General features: G+C 34.8%; 1 protein-coding gene across 9 annotated transcripts in view; it reads right to left on the bottom strand.

The window, feature by feature from the left end:
- Positions 1–17767, bottom strand: part of SCEL (sciellin) — a 49865-nt gene extending 32098 nt beyond the window's left edge. For 8 of the 9 annotated variants that reach the window (XM_072410844.1, XM_072410860.1, XM_072410853.1 and 5 more), the window contains exons 1-8: positions 17630–17767; positions 7192–7248; positions 5978–6107; positions 4448–4510; positions 4119–4184; positions 1995–2060; positions 604–627; positions 458–517 (exon numbers count right to left, since the gene is read on the bottom strand). In XM_072410844.1, the coding sequence (XP_072266945.1) occupies positions 458–517; positions 604–627; positions 1995–2060; positions 4119–4184; positions 4448–4510; positions 5978–6107; positions 7192–7225 (443 nt within the window). In that variant the 5' untranslated portion in view covers positions 7226–7248; positions 17630–17767. The remainder of the gene's footprint in view (positions 1–457; positions 518–603; positions 628–1994; positions 2061–4118; positions 4185–4447; positions 4511–5977; positions 6108–7191; positions 7249–17629) is intronic. The other variant, XM_072410867.1, reaches the window with a different exon arrangement.
- Between the last annotated feature and the right edge of the window lie 3605 nt (positions 17768–21372).

Genomic DNA, 21372 nt, shown 5'->3' with positions numbered 1-21372 from the left:
AGGGAGGTGCATAGTCTGCCACAGCACAAGATACTTCCAGATACCCAGATACTTCTCAGTCAACAGACAACCAAGGAGGATTTATTGTTCACATCCAGTTTATTTCAGTTTTAATAGCTTTTGTAAATGAGCTTTTATCCGAATAGGTCTCATTCTAATTTAAAAACATATTTTTCTGATCATTTTCAGAACCATGACATTGCATCTATTAACACAAATAAACCATATTTTACTTTAGCATCATTTTTGTTTAGTTCACATTAAAGGAGAGACGATGTATTAAGTAGACATTATTAGTACTTTAATAAAAGCAAGTGTACAGGTGACCATGATGAGTTTGGGAGATTGCAGATTTTAGCAGAAATGCTGTATAGACCTTTAAAGAAGGAAAGGGGTATTTTTCTTTTGGAATTGAGGTTTTCTAACTAGAAGACGTGGTACATCTTTGCATAAATACCTTTTCGATTCCTCAGTGGTGGTTGTTGTTGTCCTGTTACTGGGAGCCCAAGATTGCCTGCTGAATTAGGGACATTTTTTTTTAAATTCAGTAAAAGAAATACATCAGTGCAGAAATAATAAATATATAAATAAATGCTATTATACCTTTTGTTGACAGGCTCTGGCTCACTGTGTAAAAAAAAAGGGGGAAAGGTTTTATTAGGTTTCCTAATCAGTTAAATTATATATATATGGGCCTGTGCACACATTTCTGCACATTAAAATATTTACATATTCTGAACAGACAGTACAATTTAAAACAAGTCCTAATTTTTATTTTTGATCCATAAATTTGTGTTGAAATAATTTAGTGCTGCTTGTTAATAATATGTAAATAGTTTAATATCCACAGCCTGGGGACAAATTCAGTATAGTTCTACATAGTTTGTACTGTGGAAATACTCCAATTTGCTGTAGATGTTTTGGAATATAATTAAAAATTTGGGGGCTTAAAATGAACTATTAGGAAATCATGAGTACAAAGATTCTGGCTCAGCTGCTAGAAATGATTTATCATATCAGGCAGATGTGATTTGTCTACACATTGGCTAAGTTCCACTCAATATCAGGATTGTGCATGCATAAATGTACACGTATCTACCAAGTTAAATTGTTAATATGACATTGGTTAAGAATATAATTAGTTGGGTGTTACTAATCAGCGTTAAGACAATTTGTTATGAAAAAAAACTCCCATAACCGAGTATTAGGTAAATTAGTTTGTGGAAACAAAGTTTTTAATGTTAATAAGTATTTAGGAGATACTTTCATCAGGTATACCTAAGGATTTCCAATCAGTCTTTGCATTATCAAATGTTTAGGTTGTTTGTGTATCAGACATCTTTTGGTTGTACATATTCACATTTTAAACATTTTTCATACACATTATATTGTCAATATTTTTTGCTAAATATGCAAGCACATAAATGAATAAAGCAATGCAAAGCAAGAGTGCAGTTTTTCTGCTTCTGATCTGTGCTGTAAGCAGAAGCTGGAAATGGAAGCTGATTAAAACACTCCTTTTAAATGGACACTAAAATTATCAGCAAACTTGTTCCCTTTTTAATCCTAAAATAATTTCCTAAAATCAAATAGTAAGGTATTAAGGAGCCAAGTAAAGTAGGGACTTTACTACATGGTGAAGGTTGGTGTACTAATGATCATTAAATATGAAAGATTATAGATTCCCAATAGTAATGGTAATTCCTGAATTAATCGGGGACAGCCTGCAATCTAATAGAAGGCACTTTACTTCCAAGAGTTATCTAATAAACTAAAGCAGGGCCCTTGTACCAATGTAGATGACATAAACAATCATAAATTTGAAGTTGTCCCCAACACAGTAGTATTAAGTCCTAATATGTAAGAAAAAGCATTGCCAAGCACTACAGCCATCTGAATGAAGCTTGTATTTTGTGTGATATAAAAATAGTAATGCAAAATTTAAAACTTCATTAAAAATGCATAGCTAAGCGCGCCTTAATTTGCAAGACTACCTCATGGGTATTCTTTCCAGTGTTGCAGATTTATTTCCTCTTTCAGATGTATTTCTCAATGAAATTCTGTGGGAAAATATGGAACCATAAATTTAAATAAAGGCATCACAGATTATTTTATCAATAATCTGTACCATACTGATAAATATTTGTCATGTTGTAGACCCATTGAAAAAGCTGATCTACTTGGAATAACATAGATTGCACAACTGTAATCTCAAGCAGTGATTGCATGAATGGGCTTGTCAGAGTTGTTTAAATTTTTACAAGATTAACCATCACAACTAAACAAAATCTGTGTTGAGAAAATAATGCAAGCCGCCACTGAAGATCTTTTATTAAAAATGTTTTTTGCTTGTCTACCTTTGGTTTTAACATTTTAAGTCACCGTAGTGAAGCCAGGACTCTGCATACTTCAAGTCAGTGACTCTAAAACTCTTAAAGACACATGATCAGTATGCCATGTAGTTGCCTTCTCAGAATTAGGTTAGCAATGGTCGTCCATTTTTTCTCTTTGTACAGATTTTTTTTTTTTTTTGGGGGGGGGAGCAGTTATTGGGGACATTTTGTGTAGATTTATAGGACATTTGAGGAGGTTTTCGTCTTTTAAATTAAAGGTTAAAAACCTGCATGGTGCCCCATTCCTATGCAGTTGAGTATTTGTTTGAAGCAAGTATATCTTTTTCCATCTATCAGAAATGACATTTTGCTACAAAGTACCCACTGGGTACTTGCAAAAAGGATTATAATAGGATATTATTAAAGAACTATAAAAAATATTTTAATAATGACTATTGATCACTAACCACCATTATTATTAAGTAACCACAAAAAAGAAATGAGCTAAAGAATGCAATGCATGTATATTATGACAGACAAATTTCAGTTAAGTAGTTATTGCATTATTGTTTACCATTAATAATGTTAGATTTCGACATTAAATTTCAGTGAGTTGTGTTACATGACAAGAAAAAAGACATAATGTTAAATAACAAGGGTAAACATAAATAGCATGCAGATGTGAAAAATATTCATGCTTTAGATACATTATAACAATAAAGCGCTTCAATTGTACTTTTGAAGGTTATTTTTTTTTAAACATCAATGTTTTGTTCTGTTATATAAAGCTTTATGTGTAAATACAGTTAACAACAAAAAATCACATTTACCTGATTGAAATAGTCTCTTGCAATATTTCCTTTTTTCTGTGTATGATCTTATTATTAAATTTTACACATGGCGATATTTTACTGCAGATGATACCATAGCCATAGACATGAGATGGAGTTTAGGTGTGCTGACACAATCTTACCATTGAAACGGCTTATTCAAATGGGTAATGAACTTGCAGTTATAGGACACCTATATACCTGCTAACCTCTGATTACCTCTCAACAGCTCTTATTCATTTCAAGGGAAAGCGCATATAGTTGATAAGAAATTGGCAGTTGTTCAGTTGCCCTATAACTATGAGTACAACCACCTAAAGATTCTGCTATAAGCATGCATGCTTAGATCACCAAAGTGTAAATGCTCCTCTGGAAAAAAGGGCAGAGTGTGAGCAGAGACACCTGACTTTGGCCTAAAACAGGTAAAAAAAAGTTCTAATGTTATAAAAATATCTAATGTAGCTCATAGCTGAACAGTTCATATCCAGTACAGACAAACACTGGCACAAAAAAAAGAGGCAGCAGAGGTATCATAAACATTTTTTTACTTACCTTTTTGGAGGGAGTTGACTACTTTACTACTACTACTTAATTCTCTGGGTGTTGAAGTTACTTAATAATAGGCAGACTGCCTATAGTTTAAATGTATTTTACGTAAGACAGGTTTCTTTAAAGTCAGGCTGAGACCATGTTGTGTGTGTTGAAGTTACTTAATAATAGGCAGACTGCCTATAGTTTAAATGTATTTTACGTAAGACAGGTTTCTTTAAAGTCAGGCTGAGACCATGTTGTGCTTGGAATATATGTATGAATAGGTGTGATGACCTACAAACCCAATTATTGGCCAACCAGTAAATTTGTCACTGAACAGAGTCTTTACAGTCTGTAGCCAACTTTTAGCTTCAAGACCTTATATCCAATTGAACATATCTATTTTGAACCCAGCAACCAGTACCTGTCCAGGGCATCATCTGACTTGAACCTGTTGTGTATGGTTGTCTTCTCTTCTTTATCATTGTCCCTGTAAAACAATGTTTATAGCTCAATATATATTACTATTATAAAACAAGAGAATTAGTAAACAATCTTGTCCACTTCTACATGGAACAGTAGATTTGCAGAGTATAGGATGACTAACTCTGATCAGCTACAGAAATTCCATTCCTCAGTATTTCAAAATAACATTAGAGGAGAAGAACTTAGTGTATTGTTTTAAACTCTGTAATTGTCTGTAGGACATTTAAATATCTGATTTGTTCTGAGTAACAAAGATGTTTGGCTTACCTGTCCAGGTTTTCCTGGGATTTGTATCTATTTAGTATACTTTTCCCAAAGTTTTCATCTTTACTGTAAATTAAAAGAAAAAATATTCATACATATATTGTCAAGTATGTTGCAGTTAGACTCAGGGCCAAATGTATTGGTAGGCATAGTAGAATTACATAATTAGTCAGGTTGAAAATAGTCATACGTCTAAGACATAGTTGATCCAGAGGAAGGCAAAAAAACCAGGGGAAAAAATCCTTCTTCATTCCCTGAGGCTATCGGATGTTCCCTGGATAAACAATCTCTGTTATCTTTACTTTAAAGCTTTAATACCAAGGTATATTCTGTTCTTCTGGATAGGCATCCAGCTTTTTCTTAAAGCAATGTACAGTAGTTGCGAAAACTACTACCCAAGGGAGTCTACGCTGTACATTAAATAGGGGTTGCAAATGACAGACAGATACAGACAGTGACACGGGAAGAGGAGAGGACCCTGACCCAAAGAGCTTACAATCTAGGAGATGGGGGAAGTATCACACAAGAGGAGTTGCCCTTCTCTGCACTCCCTCCAATTCCACAATGTCCTTTTTGTGTACTAGTGCCCAAAACTGGACTGCATTTTCCAGATGTGGTCTGACCAATGCTTTGTACAGGGGCAGGATTATGTCTTCATCTCTGCAGTCTATTCCTCTTTAAATACAGGAAGGACTTCGCTAGATTTAGACATTGCAGCTTGGTATTGCATGCTATTACTAAGTCTATGATATACCAAAACCCCCAGATCCTTTTCTATTTCTGATTCCCCCATATATTCCACTTAGACAGTATGAAGCATGCATGTTGTTGGCCCCCAAGTGCATAACATTACATTTCTCAATATTAAATGTCATTTGCCACTTGGCTGCCCAATCAAACATTACATCCATGTCTGCTTGTAGATTATAGTCATCCTGTATGGACTTAATTCCATTACATAGTTTGGTGTCATCTGCAAACACAGAAACTGTACTTTAATTCCAAACTCTATATTATTTATAAGGATGTCCCAACACTGAACCCTGGGGTACACCACAAATAACCTTAAACCATTCAGAGTATAAATCATTAATCACTAATCTCCTTAAACCAGTTCTCCATCCAATTACAGATTTAATTTTTAAACCCATAGACCCTAACTTGCATATGCACCGTCTGTGGGGTACAGTGTCAAATGCTTTAGCAAAGTCCAAATACACAGTATCAACTGCTATTCCACTGTCTACCTGTTTACTTACTTCCTCATAAATAGAATTATGACAAGGAGTTTTAGACAATGACAAACAGCATATTCCATGAATATGTGTGACATAATATTGTTATATCCAGAATAACTGTTCGGGTAGATAGAAATACCCCTATATTCCAGCAACAAAACAGGCAAAGTAGTGAATGTTAAGATAGGTATGGCTAAGTGACTAACGCTGTCTACATTGACAAAAAAGTGGACTCTAAATCCCTAGTGTGATACTTTAATGATATCTGAAATACATAAATGTTACAATTTCTTACATCTTCTCCTCTTCTTCTTCTGGCTGTCTTTTTATCCAGCTACTGTCCTTTAACAATGTTCTTTTCTTGTTGGCTTCTTGTATCACATCCTGTCTGTTCACAGATCCCAAGGTATTACTTTTAGCGTTTGCTACAAAGATAACAAGGGAAAACGTTCAGAGAACCTGTTACATTTTAAGGCAAACTTTTGAAGAGTATCTCCTAAAATATGTCATCAGGGTGGTAATTGATTAAAGAGGACATGTCTTTTGTTATGATATATTCAATGGATAAAAAAAAAAAAATAAAGGTATGTATTTTTTTTCTTTTATCTGTTGAAGTGAATATTAACCCTGTAAAATCATGCTCGCCCTTTATTGTTGTTCTACTTTACCTTTATAATACCTGTACATCCTGCCAGTCTCTCAGGCTTCCTATTTTATTCTGACCACACAAAGAACAGAAGCAGGTCTGTGGTGGCGTGGTCAGATCCCCGTACTGTACTTACAGGATACATGCTTCATATGCATGCTGTGCCTGAACCTTTTTTAGTCAGTTTTCCAGCTATGTCCCCTGATCGGACCCATAGAGGTGACAGACAACAGAAAGCTAATTGAGCAAAACTTCACTATGGTAAATTGCACAGTGGAACATCAGGGCTCTGGGTATTTTGCCTTAAAGCATCTAATCAGATTATATCTGTCATTCTCTAAATTCCTGTTTGCAGTGTAGCTTTAAATACATAATTGTTGGATGTAGGACAAAGCAAACATTTGTAATCTGAGTCACTTTATTAAACAAGTCCAGGTATGAGGCCTCTCAAACTGTTTATAATGGGACTGATATTATTGAGACAACTATTTTAACTCTTTGTATTCCTTCTTCCAAATCTATGCATAGAAGGATTTGTACATTAACGTGTGTATCACATTTAATTATTAATGTGAAAAACTAGCTTGGTATTACCAATGCGTCTTAACTGGAGAAAATAATGAAGCAATGTGATTGGTAACTATGGGCATTAACAGCACAAAGCAATGATGTCTATCCCAAGTACATAACAGGTGTCAGTAACAAAAACTAATGCAGAGTTGCTATGGATAAGGTCATACTTTGATTTTCTTACACCATGATATTGCATATTTGAAATAATATGAAAGAATAATGAAAACATTGATTTTACTTGTATACAATATATAATGTATAATAAAACATATAAATAAATCAGACATTACCATTTCCAAATTTGTTAAAGGAGTAAGTAGACATCTTGATTAACAGCTTCTTTGATTCTGGTAATAAAGGAACAAAAAATAGGTATAGTTTAACTTGTGATCCCTGAACATCTTAAATGTTGCCAATGTTATGAGTTTCATATGATTACATTTTTTTGTTAGGTATTGGTTTCAAGTAGGCATGACATAAACCTAATACATTTTAAAAAAAAATATTACAAGAACAAATATCTCAACTCATTTGTACCCTAGGAAACCACGTCCAAAAAGAAGTATTTTATGCCATTCCCTACTTTACATCCATCATACAATCATAATATGAATTTCTCTCTCAGGTCTCTACCCCAGGCAGTTGTGCATCAGTGCAGATACAGTAAAAAAAAGTTTTTTCATGTGCATACCCTATCTAGCTTCTGGATTAAGCCTAACAAAACTAAGGTATACTATCAAAATATACCCAAACTTTCCACCTAATTGTGACATTTACTTAGATCATAAATCATAGTAGCAGTGGAAACGATAAGGTGACTAAGGTACCACACCTCTTTAAAATATGTAGAGACACACAGTGAAACTGGCGTGTTCTTCAGTTGTACCGCATCTTGCCAAATATTTCTCGACCTGACCCTGTCATGTGACAAAAGAAAAGGTAGGTGGGGCTCCCAGCCTTGCCCTTGTCTTGCCTGCTCTTATAGGCAGTAGCATATGAGTAATCTCTGCCATACGGGCTAATCTAATTCACATGGAAAATATGAAGTGATATTGATGAGCTTCTATTCATACAAAATGTATTTGGAATGGCTCCATTGATATCAGTGGAAAGAATGTTATGTATAATCCTTACACAACATTGCAATGACAAAAATAATTTCATGACATCTGCAGCCTAGCTAAACCAACATTTAACTGTTTCGCACAGTAATAATAACAATTGTAACATTAATTATATATTACAGTAACATTATCTCTAACTAAATTGTATTTTTACAAATATTTTGGATAGAATGGGAAATGGTAGGAACCCCTATTTACTGATATATTTCACAAACCAGTTCTGTACTAGAATGCTATAATGGCAGTTGTTAGGTGGGTGATTGGCCAACAATGACCCATCAATCCATGTATCAATCCATAAGAAGAAAATGCAAGCACATCCAAGATGTCAAATTAAAAAAGTTTACTGTTGTTCACAGAAAACCAACATTTTAAGGACAAAAAGCACCCCTTTGTCAATGCAGAAAAGAACACCATAACCCAATATGTATGTACCACACTTAAAAAATCACATAATTCATTTTTTTAGGGATGTCTGCATCCCTGCTGGGGAAATACAGCTTCTCTATTTGACTGATGGCCATTACTACCTGAGGTATGTAAAAAAAATCAAAAATCCAGAGAGTTGATGACGTTACCTGTTCCAATGTCTTAATCATTCTGACTTTTAATCGTTTCTCATGGTATTTTTGAGATGATATATACATTTATTCAGTGGAAAATGGGAACTAAAACAAACTTTTATTCATGCTTGTTGTCTGAAAAGGTAAAAATTGTAAACTTTGACCTGGAAAACATTTTCCGTTGATTCCATAGATTGTAAAAAGCGTTTCATGGAAGTGATTGGTAACAGGTGAGATTAAAAGCGAAGGGGTTTCTTTTTCAAATGTTGAAAAATCTTCAGTGTGACAATGATGTGCCTTTATATATAGTACAATGAGTGATCGTTGACACAACAAGAAATATCATGAGATAATCACAGGATTAAGTGAAAAAAAATCATTTAAAGGGGAAATTGCAACCACCACGTCTAGGGACTAAAATATTGCAATATATTTATTCTGTATTTTGGGTTTTATACACTCTAATATTAACTTGCTGTAGGCTTTCACAATGTACTGCTCTTTGTCCAACGTTAAACAAAGATGATCAAACAAATAAAGCATGCAGCTACCCTCTGCCCTATTAACCTCCCAAGTGAATCCTATATTTACTTTCTTACTTACCCTTATAAAAATTTTACTGCTGTAATAAAAATCTGTGCAGCGTATCTTTGGCATTACTTGCACACTAACTACTAACTACTGAATATGTACTGCACACTGTATCCAAGAACAGGCAGATACTGACTAGAAAAACAGATGAGATTTTTCCTAAAATGCAGTCCTCTACAACTAGCAGATGCATTCTTATAGCAGAGACTGTGGTCTTTAGCAAGCACCTTTTTGTTCAGTAAATGTAATGTAGTAAGGATTATGAAATCTTAGGAACTGGAAGAAGCATGGTAAGTAAATGTAGCAAATTTATCTTAAGTTGGCCATATACTTTACAAATTGACTATATCCTCAAAGCAGAACTAAACCTATAAATAAAATAATAGTGAGCAGGCAGGTTCTATTACAAAAGGGACAGGTTGTGTCTTGTCTGCAATAAAACAAATTTACCAGCCTGTTCACAATTATTCAACTTAACTCACGTTTCCTTGGTTTGGCACCAGCATCTTCACCTGGTACTTTTCAGATTCTGGATCTTTGACCATCTTGATTGGTCAGACCGAAATAACATAACTTCAATGCATTGGAGGTCTTTTTTCCTAACAGCCAGCCATGCCAGGATTGTACCTTGTATTTATTCATATTAAACAAAGACTGCAAATGGGCAGGGAAGTTTGTTTTATTTTAGAAGAGACATAACATAATTCTTTCTGCAATGAAAACCGTTTAGGTTTAGTTCTGCTTTAAACAGCAGCAATGCAGTGCTTTATGACTTTTTTAGCTAGTAGTAACCATAGTGGATACACTTTCATCAGTGAGGCTGGGTGATCCAGCAAACCTGCCAAGGATTTCTTAATTGTCTTTTGTTATTTGTTAGCAGATGTTTTTAATCCTGAACCAGATCCATTCCAGGTTTGCTAGATCACCCAGCTTCACTGATCAAAGTATCCTCTCAAGCCTTGGGGAGTTTTAATAAATTAGGCCCAAAGCGTCCATATACTGCAAAGCATGCTTTGGTTTTATCTTCAATACTAGGACTTAAATATAGCTGCTTTCCCTGCATCTGTCCTTGTATGATGTGGTCAGCCTGCAAGTTTATTTTACTGATAAAGGAAAACCTAGCAAATGCAAAAATGGTCCTGATTATAATTATGATATGGATGCAAATCACAGATTTACTTAGCATCCTTTTAGACATCCACTAGAGTACAGTTCATACATTGAATTGAAATGGACAATGAAGCACATGCCCAGTGGAAAGATAACTTAGCCAGAAGGTGGGCAGAATGGCACAATAAAAAGTACAAAGGGAAGACAGATGATTTATATGCCTGGCTGTACTCAAGAGGGGGAGGAAAGTTTACTTTAACAGCTTCACTAAAATAGAACCTATAGCTTATTGGAATCGCAGTACCTAAAATAAAAGCCTTGCATAGCCTTGTTAGAAGAAAGTGACAAATGGTATAGATGTATTTCTCTAAACAAAGTTAGCAAAGGTAGAATATTCAGACCCTTTACCATAATAATATGGTACAATACAAAAACAAGATTTTTAGGTCATTATCAGAACTGTCAGTAGCAATGGCTTATTTATCCATGGATCTCATCACAAGTGTGCCTCTCCCTTATGTAAATATTTCTTCCTGTTTCTTAGTTCTCTACCTGAATAGAACTACTAAGCCTTTGCCCTTATGTTGAACTCAATATCTCATCTAATTACTCTCAGTGTCCTCCCATTATCCACCCTGTTCTACAGAGAACAGCTCACTTAATTAGGCCACCATGTAATAATCAGTATATATTTTGTGCCGAGAGTACTGAATATATGATACGTGGTTGCTTATTGATATAAAAAGAACAACAAAACCAAAAAGTTGGCTATTGCCAAATTTTGAAATGAAAAAATCATAGATAATCTGTTTTGTTTTTCCTAAATCCATTTGTACATACCAAAGTCTTTATGACATCATTACATACACAAAACCTACTAAAACAGCACATATGTGGTGAATATTGATAAATTAACACTCACAGTAAAAAAACAAAGGCCATCTTCGATCCATAGATAATAGAGTAGCTTGGTATGTAAATCTAGGCTCCATTTCTGTTGGCCACGCAGTAACATGCTTACATAGGGCATAGGGACCTCATTAGTGTGCTGAAGTTCATTCATTGACCAGTCATATGTTGGGACAGGTTCTGGGTAAATTCTACCGTAGTATAGTCAGCAGAGGGGTAAATGAACTGGCACTATTGTTTGTTAGGTTTCAATAAATCACTAAACTTGTGGCTTGAAATAGATACACATTTTTGCCAAGTAAAACAGTTTACATATATGTATTTAGGCTGTGATTTTACCAATTTGCCTGGTGCACCAAAAAATTATTTTGACCGCTACGTAGGAGGTCTGCATACAGAAATTTGGCCACTTTGGCCTAGTGCTTCTGTAATCCACAGTAACGGATGTAAATAATAATTATTTCTTGTCTATCCAAAGAAGCTAAGTGTTAGACAGGAAGTAGAGCTTCTGGTGGCCAGGGGCAAATATATTAACATCTCAGCCATAGATTGCTTCTGGCCTTCTCCCTACCATCAGGAGCCCTAACACTCAAGTCTGCCTTCTAGATATTTTTAGGTAGACAGGATATTATTGTTTACTACTGCTAGCCAGGACTGGAGGAAATCTAGGCTGCCATGACAAGATCTCTGTATATGAGCATTCTAGGCAGGGGGTACAAATAACATATAATTGCATTTATATGTGTAAACTATGCATTATGCTTAAAGTTTAGACTGCACCTACTCATTTTCATAGATCTTATCATGTTTAAAATGCTCCTGGATTTATATTCTGCAAATATTCTGACTTGTTGGAATTATCCAAGGATGATGTTCAATCAAATTTTAAACAGTTGGCATATTTGATGCGTTTGTGTAAGTCCTTATTTATTATGTCATATATTCCTCTATGTAACCACTGCTTCATCTGAAGATTGGCTGATTCATTAAATGACTGAATCGGTTGGATTTGTAAATAGGCAGTTCTTCAAGGCAAATAAACTCCTAGTCAAACTGGAAAACCAATGCATTTCAAAATTACAAAGAATTTGATGACATAATAAAAAATGGTTGTAGTCAAGGAGTTGGAATTGAACTGATGCAGATTGTTGTAATGGGAAAAAAATAGGAACATGTCCTACCAATTTTCTGCAAGACTTTTTTCCCACTGTGATTCTATTTTATTTCAAACCAAAGCTGTCAATTGATTGCCTAGTTTCAACCTTGAAACTAGCCATATTTTCGTAGTTGATTTAACTTGGAGGTGGTCGACTGTTTTACTTTCATAGGTGGTTTTCTGTGGATACAAAAGTGGTTCAAAACTAGCCAAAACCTGCCATGTGTATGACCAGGTAAAGACCAGGTATAGGTGTATGACCAGGTATAGACAGTTGTAGGGTAAAATGTATAGTTGCAATAGCTAAAATTGAACTATTTACAAACTAACATACGTAGGACATACCAATATAAATCATCTGTTTCTTTTTGTTTTGATACATAATTTGTCCTATTATACAGTATCTCCATATTGGGGTTGATTTCTAAAACACAATAAATCTTGTTACCACCACCCAGGCAAAACATATTGTAGATGTCAGATAAAAAGAAGATTTACCAAAATCCCTGTTTTATTTTTGGACAGTCTATTCCCACCAATAACTAGGATATATCATGTTTCTAGAGATGATGTCTGTTTTGCAGATTATACATTTGAAAATCATTCTTGTTCTGCAGAAAACAATAGAAGATTGGGATGACCCTACTTTCCATAAGGAACACACCTTTCTTATGCTTACAGAAATCTAGGAAACTCAACTCCCAGTAACATATGTATATTATAGAAAATGATGTAGGAAATCTCACTTGCAAGCTTAATTGAAACAAAGTCCTTGTTCTGATTTGTAAAAAATTAAGCCATCATTTTTTAAAGAATAACAAAAAAGTAATCTTGACAACAAAATGTTAACCTTACCAATTTACCATAAAGAATGGCTTATAATATAATGCCAGCCATACACAAAACTATTTTATGGAAATTTTAATCACATATAACCTGTTTTCTATTGCAAATAGGATATGCTAGCAGGAATGGAGATAGATAAGTCTGATTTAATAAGTTGTTCTTGTTATGTTTGGGAAAAAAAAGTGAGTTAGCTAAAAAAAAAAAATTCTGTGTGTATGGTTAGCAGAGGGGGGGGAGACAGAGAAAACAGAAAGCAATAGGAAGAAATAAGGAGAAGAGAGTAATATCCAGTATGAGAGTAAAGGCAAGGGTTATGTTGGAAGTATTATTGCTTACCACTATATGCAATGAGCACTTGATGTGTAAAACAAAGGTGGACTAAAGTGTGTTCCACAAAAGGAGCAAAAAGGGAAAGGTTCATGTGGATAGGGTAAATACACAAAAGAATATAAAAAAAGTTCCCTAAAACACTATCCATCTTCACAGCAAAAAACTATCTAAAGTGGCTTATTTATGTAGGTTAAAAAACAGGGGTTCTGGTGCCATATTATGGCACCTCTGAGAGGTGTGGCTCAAAACCCAAAACTATCCCAACTTTTGAAAAACTTGTATTGAATGCAGGATTATCTGGAAGTAGCTTTTTCCTAAATACAGGTCTATTCACTGATTCATTCGTTTATTTTTATAGCCTAACATCCAGACGAGACCTAAAATACCTGCTGAATTTTTTCTTTTCACTACAAAACACAAAGTACAGAAGTGTGTTACTGTGCATTGCAGTGCACTTCAATTAGGGTTTATTGTTGAGATACTCACATAACATGCATTACTACAATGCAGTGGTTGTGAATGGCCCCAAAAGGTGCAACAACTCACTAAAAGCCCAGACTTGCACATGACAGCTGAAGTGTGTGCTGTACCAAATCCAACACAAAGGAACATAAAAAGGAAGCCCACCATTATTATTATGGTAATTCAGCAAAAAGTAAAGAAGATCTTATTGTTCTAAACCGTCATCAAATGCTTCTTGAATGTACACAGACTATCATTGTTTAGTAATTAATAAACTAAAAGCAAATTTTAGTGCCAAAATGATTCTTGGTAAACATCTGTTTTCCTTTTGTATCTATAACTTACATAGGACACTAAAAAATAAAATCAGACCCTGCTGCCTATGTGCTGTCTGTCAACTGTTTTAAACGTCCTTGGAATCTTGTGAGCTGCTGTAAGTAAAACAAACATTCTCATGTGTGTAAGGCCGGAGCCTTTTCTATACTGCAGCGTGAGACTGTCATCTGGGGAAGAACCACTGGCAATATCCCTCCTATTGTGTGAGACTTCCCCCACCTCCTAGATTGTAAGCTCCTCTGGGCAGGGTCCTCTTCTCCTCCTGTGTCACTGTCTGTAACTATCTGTCATTTGCTATCCCTATTTAATGTATAGCGCTGCATAATATGTTGGCGCAGTATAAATCCTGTTTATTATTACTTTTATTATTAATAATAAAAAAAATTACTGTCTTATTGCCAGCTAGAATCAAACTAGAATGTGATGCAGGATCTATATTACAGTATTATGTTCCTAATGCATAAAGAAGCAAGTACATCCCAATATGCTGAATAGAGAGGCCATTTTTTAAACTTTGTTTGCAAAGAAACAGTACTGGAAGGTCATAATTTACCATATTCTAAATTATTACTGAAATTATTCTCATAAACTTGTTGTTCTCACATTATAAAATCTAAATGTCTCAGAGGTTTAAAAGAAACCAAAGTGTTTTTTAGAGTTGTTTTTTATAGGGTTAAGAGTGAAATGCATCTGAGTATGTAATTACAGCAAAAAAAGTTTCCCATAAAACCCAGTAATAAAATAATGTGACTGTTTTACAACAGATCAACCCAGTGTAAATGTAGATAGAATGGGCTTGCATTGGCGTGCCCCCAATAAGCCTTGACGCCAAAGCTTTGTGTACATGAACATCCTAAACATGGCCTTTTATTATAGATGGGTTTTATGATGCTCTACGCCTCCTACTTCAAAGCCTCTTGGCAGGAAATGGAAAACACCCATTTTTCTAAATAATAGGGTGCCAAGTGGTATACATCTAAAGGTAAAAAACTGAAAGGTAAAGAAAAAATTGAAACTAGAAATGCACAGTAATCAATAGCAGTCTGTATTGTTGCCCATGGTTGAGTGGCTTTTCTCCAAAAACTGCAGTGGTTGCTTAACTGCTTTTACTCAGATTTGCCTAATGCTTGTTTATTTTGTTTTGGATGGGATATTAGAATAAAAATTTCTTTTCCGAAAATATTGTTGCGAATATATTCTATCAAACATTGTACAGAATGTAAGATGTATAAAGGAAGGAAGCGAAGGAACTGAAAGTTATTTAGAAGGTACAGTAACTTTTTCCCTTGTAGCGAAATAGGCTAACTGGCGCCCAGTCCACACAGGCTCACACCAGTCAGGATAGGTATTCTGCATTTTTGCACTGGGAATAAATTAGCTGTTGAGAGTTGAGAATCTTCCCCTAAAACTATTAATAAATATTTACTTCAATTATCCAATCATGTAAAAAGAATATTCCTGTTTACCATAAATACCCAATTATGGAAGCATTTACACGATTAGATAATTAACAAACACAATCAAATAATTTTTAAATGTCCTAATGTTCCAAATTTCATCCACACAGTAAGCAGAAGAAAAATCTTGAATTAAATCTTGCAATCTCAGCATAGACAACAAATTATATGTTTACTACTGATTCTCTTTAGTCCAAGAAATAATTACTACTCCCCTAATTTGACAAAAATGACATGACAATAAAAAATCTTCAGCAAGGCAGTACAAATATGTCTGAAATGCAGTCTTTGGCTGGTCTTGACAGTAAAACTCACAGAACTAGTTTGTCCAGGGTAGGTTGGGTAAGCTTGTCTTTTTATAGGCTGCCTGTGTCTGCTGAGGGGAGATCACTGAACTGTCATGCCTTAGTTAAGAGAACCTAAGCTAAATCCCAAAAAGAGCAGTCACTAATACTGTCACTGAGGAAAATGGAATATTGATGCTATAGCAGGGCTTTAAAGAGCCCAAGCAGATACAGCAGGGCTTTTTCTGACATATCAATACTGTTATATCATTACAGCTTCATATTTACTGATAGAGCCTAGTTTTATAAAAGTATTAGAAGTACTGGTAAGAAAGCCCTCAATTAATTTGCTAATACTGAATTTTATTATTAAGAAATATGAATATGAAAATGAATGGACCTGAATATTTTGTGTAATAATACCGCATTTGCTGTAAATCCCACAACCAAAATAGGCTTTTATGACATTTTCGAAAATGTAAAGGGGTCTATTAATGAAGCAGTGAATCTGATATTTTCTAAAGAATTCCTTGATGGAGAATCAATTACTGCCATTGACATGGTCCTGAAAGTTTCTTCATCAGGAAATGTTTCAGGGAATGTCAGATTCACTGGTTTAAAAATAGACCCCTAAAAAAAATTACAGCCTTAGGCTACGTACACACGTCAGATGATTCTCATCTGATAATCCCCCCAGGGCCAGTATAGGACAAAAATCTGGCCTGTGTACAGCGCTCGTCCGACATGGATCCTGGATCAATGAATGATCTTCATACAAGTGAAGGAGAGAGAGCTCAACGGGTGCTGCTTGATCGTTCTCCCCCCACCCCTCTCCATAGAGCAGAATGGCGCTGTATGTACAGCACTCTTCATGCATCTTTCTTTTGTCGTTGGAAAGGATTGTAAAAGATCCTTTCCAACGACAATTATTGAATGTGTGTATGCAGCCTAAATCATGCATAAGTGATATCAAAGATTAGTGGTCTTTGTTGCAAGAAATGTAGAACGTTATAAGTAATTTGTGTTTTACCAGCCATTTAATATAGTTGTTTAAACACCATATTACTAATTATCTGCTTATAAATAATACATATTCATGTTGTATTTCTGACTTAAAGCACATAAACAACTGTAATAAATCATCAAATAACAGCTGTAATTAAGACACATAAAACAGATGCTTGATAGCCAACTGACATTGTTACTTCCCTGTAGTTGAGTAGAATAAGTTGATTTGTCAAGGACAAGAACAATCAATTACTGTACATACGTGTATATGTAACTGATGGGACTGTTCTCTACAATACCTCTAAAGATCAGTGACCACCCATGTACTATGCACTTATAATTCATTTTTGGTTTGTAAAGCACCATGGATGATGGTGGGGCTTTATATATCAATAATAATATCCAATAATTAATGTAAAGACTAGCACAGCATAAACATGCAAATTGTACAAAGCAGGCACTCTTTATTTTAAGTAAGATATCTTCCCTAACTTTTTTTTATCCTTACACAGACAGATATGAAAGTGCAAGATAATGTCAATGTTAACCTACCTTACAAACACGGGGCACTCTTCATAGAACAATGCTCTTATCAAGCAGTCTAAGTAGTCACCTGTTCTGCAGGTATATCCAGGCTTTAGTGAGCGAAGGAAGAAAACATCCGCAAGTCCCTCACTCACAGAATATGAGTCACTCCTGTAGGAGGCAGGGGTGTGGAAAAGGGTGTCACCTGCAAATTCTTTCAACATATTAAGGGTTTGTGTGTGTCAATGCATTTTTGCATTTTTGACATAACTCAACCAATTGCTGCTCAATAGCCAAGGACAGTCACTATTAGTATATATATACCAGGTTACGCAGACCATTTATGTCTAAACATATACAGCAGAACATTTGTAAGTAGAAAACTTTTAACTCATGCTAGCATTGCTGGAGGGTAGACATTGAAATACCTAAGGAATGCTGCTTATCATGTTACAAGCTGAAAAGCTGAAGAATATTAGTCTTCATAAAAGTATTTAACCCTTTACTTTTGATAAAACAATCCAAATAATAAATAGGCTCTTTATGCGATTTCTTAATATCGGTAACATACTAAAAATCTCCTGGAATCAGCAGAGCAGAAGCTCAAGCATCAACTGAAAAGCTATTAGACATATCATTTTTTACCTAGGACAGTGGCCTGTATATTTGTAGGATGAAGGTATGGAATTACAGTTAACTTCATTACAATATAACTATATATAACCACTTTAAGTGCTCAGGCCTTAGAAACCTTATAGTATGCTGGTTCCCTATCTCCTGTGCCATTTAGAAGGACCCACCTGAAATTGTCCAGAGGGAAAGGTTCATTATCAGACAATGCAATGATAACCACACACACTGTTCTCTGAGAGTACTAATGCACTGTATTTTATTGTATGTGGACTGCCTTTAAAAAAAGTGTAAGCTATACTTCTAGAGAAGTCTGACAGCTCTGCTAATAAATGCAAAACAGTGGCCTAGCATTGTCAGCCTCAGACAGGTACTCCTTCAACATTATAAAATAGTCCTGTTGTCTTCCATCTCTACCCATGCTCCTTACTGTGTGCAATGAGTTAAACCCACAGCAAGGACATTGCACTCCTTACGGAAATTCCTATGGGTCCTGACATACCAAAAGCTTACTATGCCCAGGAGCAAAGTAACACAGGCCCTACATGTTCTAAAATTATTTCACTAGACCCTAGAGGAGCTAACCTCAAGATCTCATTTACAAGTCACAAGTAAAACATAATATTCTAAAAAAAATAATAACCTGTTGGGTACAATTAAAGGGGAGCTCAAACCAAAGTTAAGAACAGCCTCTTACATCCATGCTGGTATTTATAAAAGTTTATTTCTGTCTTGTGAACCAGATGCAATGGAATCTACTGGCCTAGCTGTATGTTTATTAGGTCAGTGTGGTTTTCCTGTATATTGAAGTGTCCATATTAAGTTTCATTGAAGGCAGAAATGTGAATGATGAAGTATGATGACTGGTGAAAATATCAATAATATGCTGTTAAAGAATTTGTCCTCCAGGTTGCTTATCAAAAGGTTAGCATATTACGACTCCATCTCATTCCACATGTAGTAGTGTCTATACACTGAGGATAAATGTCATCACCAAAAGTGAAATACCTGTTATGTTTGAATGAATTCAATATGTTGTGTAACATCCTCAACACTGTATTTGTGGTTTGGTGAGGAAGGTTTTTTATAGTAGGTATTATTTTTTTATCTGTCTTTTACCCAATTGTATATATTTGTTTTGTCTTATGTAAACTCCTGCTTTAGTCTTGATGACCTAAATGTTGTGTCACTATCGCATTGCTATAGGATTGCTTTTGTTTCTTTGGAATTATTATTTGAGACTTAGTCACCTAAAGAAATTCTCCAAATCTGAGGATAACTGTATATGATCCAGTTTGGTGATTAGGCAAAAGTTTAGGTTTTATTTCCAGAGGACACATATATTTCTTGAAGATATTTTAGGTTCCAAAAGTTTGTAATCTGATAAATTGATGATTCACAATTATAACATTATAACCACATTTAAGTTGTCAGCACTTTCATATGGGAAATCTTGAGATTCTGGCTTGCCTTTCAGGTCACTGATAGGTATATTCATAGGTGTTGCGTAGGTTTTATATGCTTTGGATTCCAAAGCATATAAAAATCTATGGTTATCTAAAGATTATTTTCTTGTTAAAGTCCCTGCAAATGTTTTCTACTTATGCGTGAGATGCTACATACAGAGGCAGCCCAAAACAGAATGAATGGAAGATTCAGGGAATGGTTTATTCCCACTCACTGGCTATAGCTATATGTAAATATGCAGAAAGGCAATGTTTAAAATGAAGCTATGGTGTTCCACGACAATATATTTTTTAACGTACATCTAAAACCTGTTAACAAAACAGGAGTAAAGAGATATATCCTAAACAGTTGTCACTGGGATGTTTCCAATTTGAAAGTTGTCTACTAGCTGTCATCAACATAAAAATAAAAAGCGAGGCATATTTAGATGTATTAATCAGTTTCAGGCACTAGAAAAGGAAGGTCCAATATATGGTACGTAGTAAATGGAAGTAATAGGAACTATAAGTAAGCAGAGGACAAATCTTTCTCCAAAGAACAATAGCCAGAAAGATGTCTGCCTGTCCCTAAATAAGCCACTTGAGAGCCTTCTGCAACAGTCACCTATGAAACCTGCAGATCTTTAATACTTTTATTTGCTCATATGAAATAGTCTCTACATTTTAAGAATGATGAATTAGATTATCATTCACACAAAATCTATTTAAAAGGATATTGACTAACATGATCACACTTAGCATTTTAGAACAAATAATGTACTTAGTATTCCATATACACCCATCTTGTCTTGCAGAAGAACCAGTTTGTCTTCTCCACCCTTTTCAAAGATCCTATACAGCATAAAGGCATCTTTTTTCTTGCACTAAACACACAGCTGCCTAGAAACAATATATGCTGACATTTCAAGCTACACCTAAAATATGTCGGACTGAAAAACTTTAACTTTTTCCTATTTAAAATGAGACTCGTTTAAATAATTAAATCCAAAAAACAGACATATTGACCAAGCCAACTAGAAACATTTCAATGTTATTTTTTTAGCAGAGACAGAAGCATAAATTGAGTATTGTTAGGTACTGAATTTGATTTTCCTTATTTCCAGCTTTGGTAAACCAAACCCTTCATATTTAAAATTTTAACTATGAATTGTGCACTCCGAAAAAAGAAGGCTCACAGTTTAATAAAATTTACTAGGACTTTCCATTAGGCTTTTAAGTTGTGACCTTGAAAACTGATCTTTTAGTAAGTACTTTTTTTACAAATTGTGTAGGTTATTGTAAAGGTACACTAAAATAATTTTTATTCATTTTTGCTTTCTGTTGTTGCTATTTGGTCATTTTTACCTTTATATTTTCTATATCATATATATATTAGGCTATTTTAAAACAATTTTAAACATTAAAACACAGCCTGACCATGAGACAGAGGTGTGCAGCAACATTGATATATAGGTTCACTACAATGTTTACACTTTCCTGTTGTGCAGTGATTGGATAAGTTAAAGGAAAAGGACTGGATTATTAGGGTAAATAAGTACCGTATTTTTCGGACCATTAGACGCTCCGGACTATAGGACGCACCAGGTTTTCCGCACGGGAAAACAAGAAAAAAAAAATTCATTTGATTTCCCCTGAGATCCAGCGTGCGGCACTTGTGCCCGCCCATGAAGGCGG

Source organism: Pyxicephalus adspersus, chromosome 1 (assembly GCF_032062135.1).
Source record: "Pyxicephalus adspersus chromosome 1, UCB_Pads_2.0, whole genome shotgun sequence".
NCBI lineage: Eukaryota > Metazoa > Chordata > Amphibia > Anura > Pyxicephalidae > Pyxicephalus > Pyxicephalus adspersus.
The sequence above is the reverse complement of the archived record's forward strand: the minus strand, read 5'-3'. Positions and strand labels throughout refer to the sequence as shown.